Raw genomic sequence first — 17,123 nt, 5'->3', positions numbered from 1 at the left:
CTCCAAATATACACACAATTTACTCATTTCTATAATACTGTTATATTGGTTTACACCATCTGTTTCAAAAAGTAGATAATTAGATTGCAAACATCTCTTTTTTAATCTATTGTTTTGACAAGAATCAACAACAGTGATGGCATCTAAATTAATTTACAACATTATAAACTATGCCATACTGTGCTTTATTCAAATAATTTCACATATCCAGATTCACGTTTTAAATCGTTTTTTTTTGTTGTTGTTTTTTGCAGTGTTTTCACAAAGGAAGATAAATATATTTCTGACCCATTTTGCATCATACTTCAACATTTAAACTAGATTATATGGTGCAGTATTTTCATATACCACAAAACAGGCTGAAAACAATTCCAGTACAAACAAAAATAATAAAAACAGAAAATAAATCTAACAAAAATGTATTCACTATATTTAAAAAATAAAACACTACACAACCAAAAATAACACCAAGTACAGTATTTGTGCTTTCAGATTTATATCTCGATGGCTATGTTGTCTACGGTTTCATAGTCACAAGTTTTGTTCATTAGACCAATTTGTGTTTTAAGAAGTTGGCAGACATAATTCCCTTGTCCTGTGGAATATATGATTAATAAAAGTCTAACTGAAACACATCATAATGCATCAATAATCCTTATCCTCCATTTACCAATCCCATCTTGGTTATTTAAACGTTTGATCTTAAATTAGAAGGCTAATGTTATTTGTAAAGTTAGGGATGGAAAATATTTCCATCTGTCTAGATCCATAGTTACTCAGTGTTAAAAGTTGTCTTAAACTTTACTATATTGGAAGAGCTTTACTGATACCTAAGTATCCCTTCATCAGAGGTCTTCCTCCTCATGTGAAGTACCTCTGTAAACTTGTAAACGAGTCTCTCTCAAACTATAGAAATACAAATGAAAAACTGTAAATGTAGACATATACTTTATTGTCCTCAGAGAGGAAAACTGTCTTCCTTTCGTCCTCTTGAGTATTGAAAATGAGTCAGCTGTTTTCTGATGAAATGGTAATTATGTAAATTATTCCCATTATTATTATTATTACACCCCCCCGAAAGAACCAAAAAATAACCAGACTACAGTATGTTACCAGTACAAACGTAAACACTTGCTACTATGTTCACTGCCTGGTCAAATATGAGTGTCAAGTATATAACATACATTTAGGACCCCTGCCTGAAAAGAAAGATGACTTATCCAATGTTCAAAAGATCAAACATACTTTGGGACAGACAAAATGTTATGGGGGTGTGATAAAAGGCTCTGCATTCAAATAGAATATGGCCAAGATCAAATATGTCTGAAATGTTCCCTTTCTAATGTCTATTGTGCAGCATTTCAGCTATTGTATTATTATAATAACACATCTCAAAAGATGTCATCATTCTAGCATGCTCTAACCTTAATTTGTAATGAATGATATCTAAAATGATGCTTTCCTTTTTAACCCTGTATACTTTCAATACTGGCCACAACATTGGTATGGAAATGATGCATTGATGTATTGAGGGACACACAATGGCATCTTTTGAGCCATTTACAAAAACTGAGATGAAAATGTCAATTTCCGCATCACCACCTCCTGGTGAGAGAATAATACAATAACTCATTTCAGAGCTTTCATGGTCTTGGAAAGGGGACAATGAGCACTGATTCACAAAGTGGACAATCCAAATAAAAAACTAACGATTTTTAAGTATTTACATGATGAGAAATTCCACAGAAATAAAACGACCATCCCCACATAAGTAATGCTGATTATATCCCACACTGCTTTCAACAAACTGTACCAGATTTGATCCAGACATGAGCAATGTCAAAGGATTCATAAATGCTTGAAGGGCTCTTTACAGTCATTGTGTATGGCTGCCCTTCCACTAGTACACACTGATGAAGGAGGAGAGAGCCAGGATCAGGTACCGACAGGCCAGCAGGACTTCCGCTCTTCCTGTACTCCCATACGGCGCAGTGTTTGGCGCTGCGGACAGGAAACAAGAGACACACTGATTAGTACGATTGCACTTTCACCACGCCACACCTCTTTTTCATTTAGTTCAGTCATTTGTTTCAATTGTTAGTAAACCACCAATAACTGCTAGAGTTTACCTAAGCTCTTATGAAGATTGTGAGTCAGATGACAAACCAATCCATTCTGTTCCAAGAAACAATGTTCTTGCTGTGTTAAGACACTCTTAAAACCCTGCATTCTGACATTTCAATTAATATTTCAACCATATTCCTTCCCTCTATCGAGTCCTTTTATATACGTGGAAACATACGTGTAACTCTCATATTGATACGGTAGGTAAAAGAGGTAACAAGGGAACAAGGAGAGGAGGGAAGGAAGGAAACAACTAATGCTACTTGAATGTGGCGTTTGAATGTGATAGTCAGACACAGCTGTGCTCTCTGCTTTCTAAGGAAATTATTATCCTGACCAGTTGAAAGAACCAAAAATAGCCAGACTACAGTATGTTACCAGTACAAACGTAAACACTTGCTTCAAGTATATATCATATATTTAGGACCCCTGCCTGAAAAGAAAGATGACTAATCCAATCCAATAGTCAAAAGAGGAAAAATACTTTGGGACAGACAAAATGTTATGAGGGTGTTATGAAGGGCTCTACATTTAAATAGAATTTGGCCAAGATCAAATACACTCTTAAAAGGCTGCATTTCGACATCTCAATTAATGTTTAAACCATATTCCTTCCCTCTATCGAGTCCTTTCATATATTTGGAAACATACGTATGACTCTGATATTGACACTGTAGGTAAAATAGGCAACAAAGGAACAAGGAGAGGAGGGAAGGAAGCAACTAATGCTACATGAATGTGGCGTTTGAATGTGTTAGTCAGACTCAGCTGTGCCATCTGCTGTTTCTAAGGAAATTATGATCCTGACCAGTGAACACTAGTACAGTGGTGCTCCATGAGCAAACACATCTCTCTGGTCTCTGAAGAGATGCTTCAGAGCAGGAGAGGGAATGGAAAGGCTTTCATTTTGAGGGTGGGGGAGGATCACACACAGACACACACACACGTGCTACCCGGCAGGCTCAGCTCTACCTGGGGAAATCATGCGCAGCACAACCCATCACAGTAGGGTGCCTCTATTTACACACCTATGTAATTAGTTCAGAATGTAATTCCTCCCATGTGGACTTTGGTTTGCATATACATACTGCACTGGTGTATACGCAAGCAGTTACTTACTCTCTTACGCAACGCATACACACAAGCAAACACACATTGCAACAACTTCTACCAATGTCTTCAGATTTGTCCACATACATCTGTATTTTATATGTTGAGGATCAACATCATGTTGAGCTGTTGTCAATTTATTTTATGTTTGAATTCAATAAGATCCTGTAATGGATTATATATCTTAGTGCCGTGGTGAGTTGCTTAATGATAGGAAAGTGTAGTACATATTTCAATTCCTTTGTGTTCACATAACAACTAGGTTGTGACAGTTATTTTTGTGAATTACAGAAATTTGACAGCAAATGTGAAAAGCTACACTGTGATACATTTCAGCCTGATATTTTTCCTGAATTTTGCTCTGGTATTATGCTTGTTGTTTACCTATTACTGTGAAAACTGTACTCTCCAACAAATGGAAAGCAAAAAAGACAGGGTTGAATAGAGGAGAGAAAATTGTGCAAATTGTGATGGGGGTTGTAAGATGCATGAGCAGGCTGTGTGGATGCAGCCTCTCTCTCTCTCTCGCTCTGCTCCCATCCATAGCGGAGGATAATGACACAGTTTTCCTGGGCTGCTAGAGCTGAGATGGTTACCATGGCAACAGCTCATGTCCTGCATGGCCCTATTGCCGGAGCCTGAGTGTGCATTGTATAGCCACACTAACAAAATAATTTGGGGGCCATATAAGCAGATCCTCTTCCCTTTCTCGGCTATAGGATTCCTTATCTGAGCTGTGGACATGGCATGGCATAGCTGCTGGGTCAAAAGCACAATCAGCGTAATCTCCTGTACAATTTCCTTTTTAGCCTCTTTTTTAAGCACATGTGCATAATATTTACATCTATCCTGAGTGGTTTTTCTGGTCTACAGTCAAGTGTGCCAATAAACCACATACCCTTCTCTAGCAGAAGTAATTCAGGAGAGTCTATATTACCTGCTTCTTAGCAGTGCTTTATTTTGTGCTTGTTTAATATCCCCCTGAGCCTTTTCTAAACCGGGCATCCATTGTTTTGACTGTGTGGGTTGCAACTTGCCATTTTAATTAACTCCCCAACCAGGATCTGCCTCGAACACGATTCCTCTCAGCTTTTAACATGAAGGGAATGGGAGGGAGGGATGGAGAGGGGAGGGGGAGAGGTAGAGGGAGGGAGGGAGAGAGAGATATATAATTGTGCATGTACATCAGCAAAGCTACAAAGAAGCACCAGAATCCAAGACAATATATCACACAGAAAACAAGGCGAGGAGACAAGCCTGTTCAGAGAAAAGTGTGTTCCAAAGGGAAATAGGCTAGTGGCAAGGCCTCCACATTTTTTAGATACCCTTACCTGAGGTAGAACAAAACACAACCATGTTTTTTTTCAATCTCTAATGTCTCCCATTTATGAAATGGATGGTTGTGAAAAAATATTGTACTGCAAAAGTGGTTAAATGTATATCTATTGTGACACACCCCCTAAACTCAAAACGTGCAGAATAATGCCAGACTGGAGGGGTGGTGGGCCTCATATAACCCAATATTGCAAGCTCTGATTTTGCAAAAATGAGGAATACAAGTAGTCAGTTGTCTGTCCTACATACACAAAACAAACATAATTAGGATATCTTAATGCATCTATGAAATATAGACCTGTAAACACAGTGATACCATAGGAAGACATATCAATGTTTTGGTAGCTAGACAAATTTGCTCTCATTCAGTGCTGTATGGTCCTGTGGGCTCAGACATTGAAATGACATGTTTTGGGGTCCAAGGCTCCTTGAAGGATTTTGTATCTTTAGCTCCTGCTCTTGTGATTTAGTCAGGGGGCCACCACAGATTATATTTGGGGCCACCCTGGATGTTCTTTCAAATCCAATATCCAAAAACACGCATGCACATAAAGACTGTTTTGGTGTAAATCTATTTTATTCTGAATCAAATATGGCCAACATAATTACACTCAAACACCTTTGCCTGCATATAAATTGCCCTGGTTTATTTTGTATTGTTTTATTCTGTCTTTAAAAGGGTTTCATACAACTTTTGGTATAACTAGGACTATGAGTGGCACTGCCATGCCTCTGTTGTGTTAAATTGCTGAAGTCAACTAGCTTTTCAAAGGGTGTTCATGTTTTTCACGACACAAGCACATAGCATAACCAAGTTATCGGAAAGCAACCTGTAATACAACAGTCAGACACTCTAGTAGTGTATATGTACAGCTCTAACATTTCCCCTCTTTTTCCCAATGGAACTAAGTGTGCAAGGTTCATTCAAAGTCTGAGGTGGCCAAGACATGATTATGTCCTAACAGGGTGAGGAGACAAAGTAGCCATTCTTGAGCTCCGAGCTCCAACAATGCAGGACAAAGTGAAATAAAACAATAAAAATATGATAATAATAATAATGTTACTGAACAGTTTCCCAGACCAATGCATGAGTCACCCCAACGTGAGAGCTCATTCTTCACATGCGAGTCCAGTTCAGGTATCACATGGGCTGGCCAGCCATGGGTGGTATCAAAATAGGTACGTATGATGTCAATGCACACCAGCACTTTCCAGATGGAATTTGGACTGTTGAATGGCCTACTGACATGTGGCAGTCCAATTCCATGGTGTCTCTGTCTGTAGTAACTGCCAGAGGGGAGGACTGAAGGTGGAGTGGACCTATCAAGGACAGTTCTGGGAGATTCAGGATGGCATTGACATTAGAGAGGTGTGTTGGTTCAATGTGGTGAACTGCCTTATGGAGCTTGTCATCATATGTGGTTACATCCTCCCCATACACCATAATTTCACCAAGTCAACATGTACCTCAACTCCAGGGCAGACTGAGAGATTGAGGATGGCATTGACATTGGATAGGTAATATTCCTATGATGTGAAGGCCCACTAAGTTTATGGTATTTGTTGTCAATGAGTGTCAGGTTGTGTTGGTTTGTTGTAGTGAGCACTTGCCTTATGCGCTTGTTATCATGTGTGGTTTCATCCACCCCATACACCACAATGTCACATGGCTGAAGGACTCCCAGGGCAGCACCATGGACAGAGCCACCCACCGCAGCACAGAAGACAGGTGCACTCACTTCAGCACCATGGACAGTGGCACTAGTTGCAGCACAGTGAACAGCGGCACTCAGTTCAACACTGTGGAAGGCTGCACTACCTTCAGCACCAGGCCAGCCGAAGACAGCTCCACAGCTCTGCTCACCCAACACACCTGTGCAGGATTACTAATCAGCAAGGCATTCGCTAATCAACTGACTGGCACAAGAGTGAAGCCTGGACCTCACTCAAGTGAAGCAGTTAGGAAGACAGCCACAGCCTGCCTACTCTCCCACTTACGCTGTGTCTCTCGCGCCTTCCACAGACTCATCAGAAGGAGAGTTACGGACTCTGCCAGTGAGGCCACACCACCGCCGACGCAAGAGACTACAGGTGGCCAACTAACCCTAACCCTGAATGGCTTGTGGACTAGAATGCCAGAGACACTAAAGTAAAAACATCTGAAACTTGAACTCTTTTATTGTGTTCACTCATTGCCGCTTGTGTAGTCGGGCACACCCCACTCTTCCTGACAGTCACCATACGGCAACTCCAGGACAGACAGCCAGGAAAGGATGGTGGACATGATTATTCTTATTTTTTTTTATGTGTCAACTCAACCCAAACAGCAAAAGAGTGCACCGGAACATCCCAATGCGCATCACAAATGCAGTGAGCCAGCGGAAGGTTATGTTAAATTCAGGCAGCCGTATTGGACTAGCAATGAATCAAAGCTTACTTCTAAATAATGTGGTGACTTAAGAGCCCAATCCTGGAGGCACAAGTTATGCCACATTTGGTATAGCGCATGTTGTAGAGCTACGGAGAGGGTGTCCAGGGTTTTATTTACTTCCGTTGGAGCCTCTGAGTTGCGTAATTGATCCTCAAAGAGGCTTGTATCTTGGAATACTTGGTGTTGCCCTGGGAAGCAGTCTGCTGCTTTTTCTATATCCAGACAATGGTGTTTGATTGTAATTATGGCAGGCTCAATTAATCAAGTCATGGACTCTACAAGGTGTCGGAAGCGTTGATACACACGGGAAATTGTTGAGCGTGAAAGTTCTTGACACAAACCGGTGCGCCTGGCACCTACTACCATACCCCGTTCAAAGGCACTTAAATATTTTGTCCCACTTAATGGCACAAATACACAAAACATGTATCAATTGTCTCAAAGCTTAAAAATCATTCTTTAACCTGTCTCCTCCCCTTCATCTACACTGATTGAAGTGGATTTAACAAGTGACATCAATAAGGCATCATATCTTTCACCTGGATTCACCTGGACAGTCTATGCCATGGAAAGAGCAGGTGTTCTTAATGTTTTGTACACTCAGTGTATATAGAGGTGATTAAACCACCATTTAATGGATTTTGGATGCCATAATGGATTTTGAGTCAAATCTAGGAGGGCCTCTTAACATAATTGCAAAAGGCTGAACATAAAATCCACAGACGAACCTTTGACTGAAAAGAAATGGCAGTTTTCACTGTCTCAGCCCACTTGTTTTCATTAGAGCAGATTTAGCTTACTATAACCACAACATAATAAAACGTGTAGCTTTATGTATTTTTGTCGGGCAGGACCATACAGCACATGAATGAGAGCAAATTTGACTTGGAAAGATGTCTATTAATCAGCTACCATTAATCATCATAAATATTCATAGTTTCTATTTCCGCCTATTGTTTCTGTGTTTACAGGTCTATATTTCCAATATGCATTAAGATATCCTAATGCTATTTGTTTGTGTATGTAGGGCAGACAACTGACTATTTACTTGTATTCCACATTTTTGCAATATTGAGCTTATGTGGCCCACCACTCTTCCAACCAGACATTATTCAGAAAGTTTTGAGTTTAGAGGGTGTGTCACAATATCTCACAATTTAACCACTTTTGCAATAAAATATTTTTATGGTCATCCATTTCATAAATGGGGTAATGAGGTAATGGAGAGATTAAGCCTCAACCCATTCTAAACAATTTATTTAACCTTTAATTTGAAAGGTTTTTCTCTGAACCATTGTCGCTGTTGACACAAAGAATGAATAATTCTGAAGTATGCCACACTGGCACAAGTGTTAGTCACACACTGTAATTCATTTGAACGTCATCAATCACATATAGGGTTGCAAAGCTACCGGTAATTTACCAAAGTTACCGGAAACAGGTAATCTATGGTAACTTTGGTAATTTATAGTTGAATAACTTTTTTAAAATTAAGAGTTTCTAGTGGATAGACCATATTGTTCATGAGATACATTCATTATTTTCAATTAATTCTGCAACTCTTCCAACTATTGACAACTTTTCACAACTGCCACCAGTTTGGCGCCAAAACATTTACAACAAAGACATATTGACAGTCAAATAAATAAAAGTCTGTAAAAAAATTAAGGATATTTCATGCTGAAACCCTCATATTAAACACCAATGGTATTCACTAAATTCATTGTTTATATTTACGATAATGTTTTACAGCTTTGTCATTCTATATATATTTTTTTATCATCTTATTTTATTATTTTATATATATATATATATATATTACATGTGATAAGGCCAGAGATAATTAGACACTTGTGATAATCTGAAGTACAGAAAAGGGCCACTAGATGTCTTGTGATAAATTAATTAAAATCCTTGAAAGTTACACAAATTCTGGTAGTTTACTGGTAAACTTCAAAATTCTCCCGTAATATACCCTCCCTTTGCAACCATAATCAAATATCAACACAAAGAATAATAGCCCAAAAGGCTTTTTTTCTTTTGCCAGGCCTCTTACTTTATGTAAGAAATCATGTATCAACCTAGACAGTACATGCCCTGCGTAGTATCCTTCACCCCCTGTATGTGACGTGAGCAGAGAACTGGAACTATGCCGTTCCATTTGGAATTAAAATTGTCAAGAAAACACTAAACCAATTGGAGCTATGAAGATCTTGAAATACTATCTCAGAACTATCTTTTTGTCTGATGGACCCCTCTAATGCTAAGGCTTCTCTGTGCTGCTGATGATTCATGCTTGGAGTTGTTTGTGTCTCCAGGCTGTCATGGTGGCTCCATGAGCAGTAGCATCCCTATCCCCCTGGGGATGGGCTCCTGAGTGAGGAGTTCAATGTCCTTGACCATCAATCAGTGGCCTTTGGTTCCCCTGCCGCCCCAAGAGAAAGCCCACATGAGACCCATCTGAGCCAGGGCTGAGCCTAAATCCACACATCCACTGCAAACCTGGCTAATAATCCTCCCACACTCACCATCTACCACAGTCTCTCACTCAGAGAACACCAAACCCTTAAAGTAAACTGTGCTTTATAGTATTACATTCACTCTTAGTATACTCTTACATAGTAGTGCACACTCTCACAGTATAGTAATGAATACTCACCATCAGTCTTAGTGTCTCACTAGCAGTGGGCTATACTGTAGGCTACCACGACATTCACGAGTGGTGCACAACTGACTCAATGAGAACATTTGCATTTTTCTATTTTCTCCTGTTCTTACACAAGAAAACAGCAAACCAATGGTGTACGAGAGGAGTTGACATTGAGATACGGTAGTCTTATTAACCGTTATAATATCCTACACATCCACATCCGCACTGTAGGGCTCGTTTGCACTCCATTATTTGTGCTCCATATCGTTTACATTAACCTGATGATGAAAAGACACAGCTGAGATGTCCTTCAGACAGTTTTCCTTTCGCCCTGTTCCTTTGGGTTATCAATGCTCAGCAGAATGTTTTCGATAGCTAGTTTCAGCATCAGTATCAGACTGTGCGGAGAGAGCCAGGTCACCTGATAGCTTATGAGTGTGCTAGCTTCAATGGCGGCTGGCTTGGGCCGTGAGCTTGACTCAATCAAAAGCGCAGCCGGGTTCCGTGAGACATAAGAGAACCTTAGCATGCTGTGAGCACAGAGGGGAAGCCCAACAAGAGTAATTTACGGACTGCGGGAATGGTTCAAATACTGTTTGTTTTCATTATTTATGCTCTTGCCTTTCTGATTTGGTTTGGCTTCTGACCTAACACACTACAGCAATACAGTTTACTATTGTTTGATTAGCAACTTTAATAGCATATTTAATAATAATTTAAGTCATTCTTAAATTCAGAAATGTGAAAGTAGTGTATGAATTCCAAAACTGTGCATGTTGTTTGTTGACATTTTTAATTCAAGAACATAAAGTAGCATACTTTACATTGATTTGCTTGCAAATGATGTACTTTATATGTGATAACTCCACAAAACACAGAATTCAAATCTCCCCTGAACTTTGTATCTCAACATTTTAAATTGAAAAACAAGTTGCACATCTTGCTCATTCAAACCACAGCCTGCATTGGAAATAAACATAGTGAGTCTGTACAATCTGGATTGATCGTCGTGAAAGTAAAGGTTTTCAGTAGCGGCATAATTACCATATTACTTGAGTGCTTTGGCTAAATCCGTTAGTTGACAGGAGCCTAACGAAATGCATTGGGACACAAATGAAACACGTCAGCACTGAAGTTAATGTTGTAGATGTAACGAGCACAGCCTCATTTTGGGCCTCGCTCTTCATAACTCTCTCTCTCCCTCTCCTCTCTCTCTGTCTCTTTCTCGCTCTCTTTTAATGTTTGTTATGCCTTTTTCTTTCTCTGAGCGAGCCCGTTCCAAGCCCTCAGATGTGCTGAGTCAGACATCACTTAGCTCATGGCCCCTTATGATGACAGCTCCAACTAGCTGTGAAGGATTCTTTATGGGACATCAACAGCACTATGCATCTACAAGAAATGAGCTATCAACAGTCTGGATCGGATCTGAACTCAAGCCAAGAGGAATCCTTTTCCCTCCCTCCTTCCCTCTCACCCGTCCTGTCCCTTTACCTGCATGGAGAAAATGTACCTCTAGTCTACTGCACCTTGCATGGCTTTTTTAAGCCATGCATCTGTATTATGATAAAGGTGACTTGTTATTATGTATTTGTCCTAGTTGATGGTAGGGTTTATTTCAGAATGGGGGATTATAGTGCAGATGGACTTATGATAACTTTATCATCCAAGGTGGGGTATATCTTATTTTGGTTATGGTCATTTGAGCCTGGCTAGAATAGGAATTATTTCTGAACAACTTTGCAAAAGGGTATTAGTCACAGTCTGGATTTGCTTGGAAGGACATTTACAGAACAAATCAATATATTTTGTTCATATTTACCGCCACTGTGCTGTTAATTGATTTCTACATAATCAATCCTGTAGTTTACATAAAGTGCATTCGAAAAGTATTCAGACCCCTTTACTTTTTCCACATTTTGTTACGTTACAGCCTTATTCTAAAATGGAATAAATACGTTTTTTTCACTCAATCTAAACACAATACCCGATTAATGACAAAGCAAAAATAGGTTTTTAGAACTGTTTGCACATAAAAAAAATTAAAAAAAATGAAATAATCTATTAACATAAGTATTCAGACCCTTTACTCAGTACTTTGTTGAAGAACCTTTGGCAGCGATTACAGCCTTGAGTCTTTACAAGCTTGGCACACCTGTACTTGGGGAGTTTCTCCCGTTCTTCTCTGCAGATCCTCTCAAGCTCTGTCAGGTTTGATGGGAAGCGTCACTGCACATCTATTTTCAGGTCTCTCCAGAGATGTTTGATCGGGTTCAAGTCTGGGCTCTGTCTGGGCTACTCAAGGACATTCAGAGACTTGTCCCGAAGCCACTCCTGCGTTGTCTTGGCTGTGTGCTTAGGGTCATTGTCCTGTTGGAAGGTGAACCTTCGCCCCAGTCTGAGGTCCTGAGCACTCTGGAGCAGGTTTTCATAAATTATCTCTCTGTACTTTGCTCCGTTCATCTTTCCCTCGATCCTGTCTAGTCTCCCAGTCCCTGCCGCTGAAAAACATACCCACAGCAGGATGCTGCCACCACCATGCTTCACAGTAGGGATGGTAACAGGTTTCCTCCAGACGTAAAGCTTAGCATTCATGCCAAAGAGTTCAATCTTGGTTTCATCAGATCAGCAAATCTTATTTCTCATGGTCTAAGAGTCCTTTAGGTGCCTTTTGGCAAACTCCAAGCAGGCTGTCATGTGCCTTTTACTGAGGAGTGGCTTCCATCTGGCCACTCTACCATAAAGGCCTGATTGGTGGAGTGCTGCAGAGATGGTTGTCCTTCTGGATGCTTTTCCCATCTCCACAGAGGAACTCTGGAGCTCTCTCTGAGTGACCATCAGGTTCTTGGTTACCTTCCTGACCAAGGCCCTTCTCCCCCGATTGCTCAGTTTGGCCGGGCGGCCAGCTCTAGGAAGAATCTTGGTGGTTCCAAACTTCTACCATTTAAGAATGATGGAGGCCACTGTGTTCTTGGGGACCTTCAATGCTGCAGACATGTTTTGGTACCCTTCCCCAGATCTGTGCCTTGACACAATCATGTCTCGGAGCTCTACGGACAATTCATTCGGTTTTTGCTCGGACATGCACTGTCAACTGTGGGACCTTATATAGACAGGTGTGTTCCTTTCCAAATCATCTCCAATCATTTGAATGTACCACAGGTGGACTCCAATCAAGTTGTAGAAACATCTCAAGGATGATCAATGGAAACAGGATGAACCTGAGCTCAATTTCGAGTCTCATAGTAAAGGGTCGGAATACTTATCTAAATAAGGTATCTTTTTTTATTTTGTATAAATTTGCTAAAATGTATAAAAACCTGTTTCGCTTTGTCATTATGAGTTATTGTGTGTAGATTTATGAAGAAAACATTTTATTTAATCCATTTTAGAATAAGGCTGTAACGTAACAAAATGTGGAAAAAGTCAAGGGGTCTGAATACTTTCTGAATGCACTGTAAATGATTGTACCTGACTGAAAAAAGGGTTTAATCAGATGCCTGGTGATTAGCATATGATGTGGTCTAATTCTGGCTATAATCTCGGTCCTATGCCGTTTTGAGGATAGTTGCATTTAATGTGAGTACATCGCCATATGTTTGCGTTAATTATTGCTATCTGAGCCTGTGCTATATGGTTGTTACCTCCATAGGTTAACAGTGTGTCACACATTAAATATCCCTTCATTACGCCAACACAAAACCTGGGGCCCTGAACACACTCAGTTTTATACTCACCTCCTTGTGAGCCGCTCCAGGGATGTACAGATAAAAGAGGTGGTGTCTTGGAGAGAGCTCCATTCACACAAGATCTTGGTTATTTCATGCAGCACTTCAATGGGGTTCTCTCATAAAATACAAAAAAATCAATTTGGCATATGTTAGTGAATGCCTTGTTATTCTCCCATTGCCTGCTGAGGGATCATTTCACATACAATAGCTAACAGCGCAAGGCCAAAAAAAGGAAATGGACATTTATACCCCATTCCTCACAGACCACACCGTGCGATACTCCTGTGCCAAAAACACACTTTCTATCAAAAGGAAGCTCTTGAAGCTCTTGAGCCACAAATAAGAATGAGCCTCCATTTTGCACATGAGAATACTAATTGCTAAGCTGTAATTAATAGTTAAATAGTCAGGGAGTCTGTAGTCAGGGAGACAGTTGTTTAGGCTACACTAATAAGAGGAAAATTAAGTATCCAATGCACTATTGAGATCTTTAGAGGAGTAGACAAACATATGGCACAATAGAGTAGCAAGATCTACAGTGAGGGAAAAAAGTATTTGATCCCCTGCTGATTTTGTACGTTTGCCCACTGACAAAGACATGATCAGTCTATAATTTTAATGGTAGGTTTATTTGAACAGTGAGAGACAGAATAACAACAACAAAATCCAGATAAACGCATGAAGCAATCAATCAATCAGATTCCAAACTCTCCACCATGGCCAAGACCAAAGAGCTCTCCAAGGATGTCAGAGACACGATTGTAGACCTCACAAGGCTGGAATGGGCTACAAGACCATCGCCAAGCAGCTTGGTGAGAAGGTGACAACAGTTGGTGCGATTATTCGCAAATGGAAGAAACACAAAATAACTGTCAATCTCCCTCGGCCTGGGGCTCCATGCAAGATATCACCTCGTGGAGTTGCAATGATCATGAGAACGGTGAGGAATCAGCCCAGGACTACACGGGAGGATCTTGTCAATGATCTCAAGGCAGCTGGGACCATAGTCACCAAGAAAACAATTGGTAACACACTATGCCGTGAAGGACTGAAATCCAGCAGCGCCCGCAAGGTCCCCCTGCTCAAGAAAGCACATATACAGGCCCATCTGAAGTTTGCCAATGAACATCTGAATGATTCAGAGGAGAACTGGGTGAAAGTGTTGTGGTCAGATGAGACCAAAATTGAGCTTTTTGGCATCAACTCAACTCGCCGTGTTTGGAGGAGGAATGCTGCCTATGACCCCAAGAACACCATCCCCACCATCAAACATGGAGGTGGAAACATTATGCTTTGGGGGTGTTTTTCTGCTAAGGGGATAGGACAACTTCACCGCATCAAAAACATGCGTCTTTCTGGATTTCTTTGTTGTTATTCTGTCTCTCACTGTTCAAATAAACCTACCATTAAAATTATAGACTGATCATGTCTTTGTCAGTGGGCAAACGTACAAAATCAGCAGGGGATCAAATACTTTTTTCCCTCACTGTATAAGAGCTTGGTCAGATCTATAACAGAGAAGTTAGAGTAATAGCAGAGTATAGAAGTCTACTGTACAGCAGAGTAGAGAGTAGATAAGTAGACATGTTAGATATATAGGGGGGTAGTCCAATTCAATACTAGAATAGTGAGGGATAATAAGAGACCTTCTGTATAGTGGAACAGTAATATGAACAGACAGATATTTAGCTTGCCCCAGAAATGGCAGGACGTGAACCTAGCAAAGGCAGACAATATCAACTACTTCTACAGAAAAGTGTAAAAGCGCACACAAAAAAATCCTTCAACTGTTATCAACCCCAAATCTACTAAATCCTTTCTTCTGCAAGCTTATCCTCTCCGGCACACTGACACTATCTGTGTGTGACTTACACTGCTGCATAAATACCACATCCAGCACCAGTGACACATGCACCTTTCCTTGATATGGGTGACGACAGTCGCCTGCAGCTGTCAGCTTGTGGCCGCCAAGTCCACCTTTGTGTTCTGGCTTTTCAACCAGGGGTCAAATATTATTGAGCAGCATTACTGAAGGAGAATGAGTGTGTGTTTATGGACAAATGAAGCCCAGATGATTGACCCCAGTTCAACCTTAGCCGGGAGCTCAGCAGCAGCTAATATCAATACATTTTCTAAAGTCCACACAGTGGTTACGAGAAAGCAGGTCAAACTGATTCCGATAAACATATTCATCAGGCACGTGAACAGATATGGGTATACGTGTGCTCGAGCACCTGCCCCTTTTCCCCCTCCCACTCGCCAAGTGCCCTTTTGAGTGGTGGTATAAACAGTGCATTCGGAAGTATTCAGACCCCTTGACTTTTTCCACATTTTGTTACGTTACAGCCTTATTCTAAAATTCTTCATCAATCTACACACAATACCCCATGAAGGCAAAGCGAAAACTGATTTTATGACATTTTTGCACAAAAAAAAGAAAAGAAAAAAGAAAAACCTTATTTACATAATTATTCAGACCCTTTGCTATGAGACTCGAAATTGAGCTCAAGTCCATCCTGTTTCCATTGACCATCGTTGAGACGTTTCTACAACTTGATTGGAGTCCACCTGTGGTAAATTCAATTGATTGGACATGATTTGGAAAGGCACACACCTGTCTATATAAGGTCCCACAATTGACAGTGCATGTCAGATCAAAAACCAAGCTATGAGGTCGAAGGAATTGTCCGTAGAGCTCCGAGACAGGATTGTGTCGAGGCACAGATCTGGAGAAGGGTACCAAATCATTTCTGCAGCATTGAAGATCCCCAAGAGCAGAGTGGACTCCATAATTCTTAAATGGAAGAAGTTTGGAACCACCAAGATTCTTCCTAGAGCTGGCCGTCCGGCCAAACTGAGCAATTGGGGGAGAAGGGCCTTGGTCAGGGAGGTGACCAAGAACCCAATGGTCACTCTTTCAGAGCTCCAGAGTTCCTCTGTGGTGATGGTAGAACCTTCCAGAAGGACAACCATCTCTGCAGCACTCCACCAATCAGGCCTTTATGGATGAGTGGCCATGACAGCCCGCTTGGAGTTTTCCAAAAGGCACCTAAAGGTGAGACTCTGACCATGAGAAACAATATTATCTGGTCTGATAAAACCAATATTAAACCCTTCGGCCTGAACCATCCCTACGGTGAAGCATGGTGGTGGCAGCATCATGCTGTGGGGATGTTTTTCAGCGGCAGGGACTGGGAGACTAGTCAAGATCGAGGGAAAGATTAACGGAGCAAAGTACAGAGAGATCCTTGATGAAAACCTGCTGCAAAGCGCTCAGGACCTCAGACTGGGGCGAAGGTTCACCTTCCAACAGGACAATGACCCTAAGCACAAAGCCAAGACAACGCAGGAGTGGCTTCGGGACAAGTCTCTGAATGTCCTTGAGTGGCCCAGCCAGAGTCCAGACTTGAACCCGATCGAACATCTCTGGAGAGACCTGAAAATAGCTGTGCAGCAACGCTCCCCATCCAACCTGACAGAGCTTGAGAGGATCTGAAGAGAAGAACGGGAGAAAGTCCCCAAATACAGGTGTGCCAAGCTTGTAGCGTCATACCCAAGAAGACTCAAGGCTGTAATTGCTGCCAATGGTGCTTCAACAAAGTCCAGTGTAAAGGGTCTGAATACTTATGTAAATAGGTTTTTTATTTTTAATAAATTTGCAAACATTTCTAAAAACCTGTTTTTGCTTTGTCATTATAGGTTATTGTGTGTAGATTGATGTGGGAAAAATCAATATAATTAATTT

At 40.8% G+C, this 17,123-nt stretch overlaps 1 protein-coding gene across 2 annotated transcripts in view; it reads right to left on the bottom strand.

Moving 5' to 3' along the window:
* Positions 1 to 1,075: 1,075 nt before the first annotated feature.
* The window catches only part of negr1 (neuronal growth regulator 1), a 441,422-nt gene continuing 425,374 nt past the window's right edge, over positions 1,076 to 17,123 (bottom strand). For both annotated transcript variants that reach the window (XM_045205313.1, XM_041839104.2), the window contains one exon: positions 1,076 to 2,001. In XM_045205313.1, the coding sequence (XP_045061248.1) occupies positions 1,901 to 2,001 (101 nt within the window). In that variant the 3' untranslated portion in view covers positions 1,076 to 1,900. The remainder of the gene's footprint in view (positions 2,002 to 17,123) is intronic.

Source organism: Coregonus clupeaformis, chromosome 20 (genome assembly GCF_020615455.1).
Source record: "Coregonus clupeaformis isolate EN_2021a chromosome 20, ASM2061545v1, whole genome shotgun sequence".
Classification (NCBI taxonomy): Eukaryota; Metazoa; Chordata; class Actinopteri; order Salmoniformes; family Salmonidae; genus Coregonus; species Coregonus clupeaformis.
This window is presented reverse-complemented; position numbering and strand designations above follow the sequence as displayed.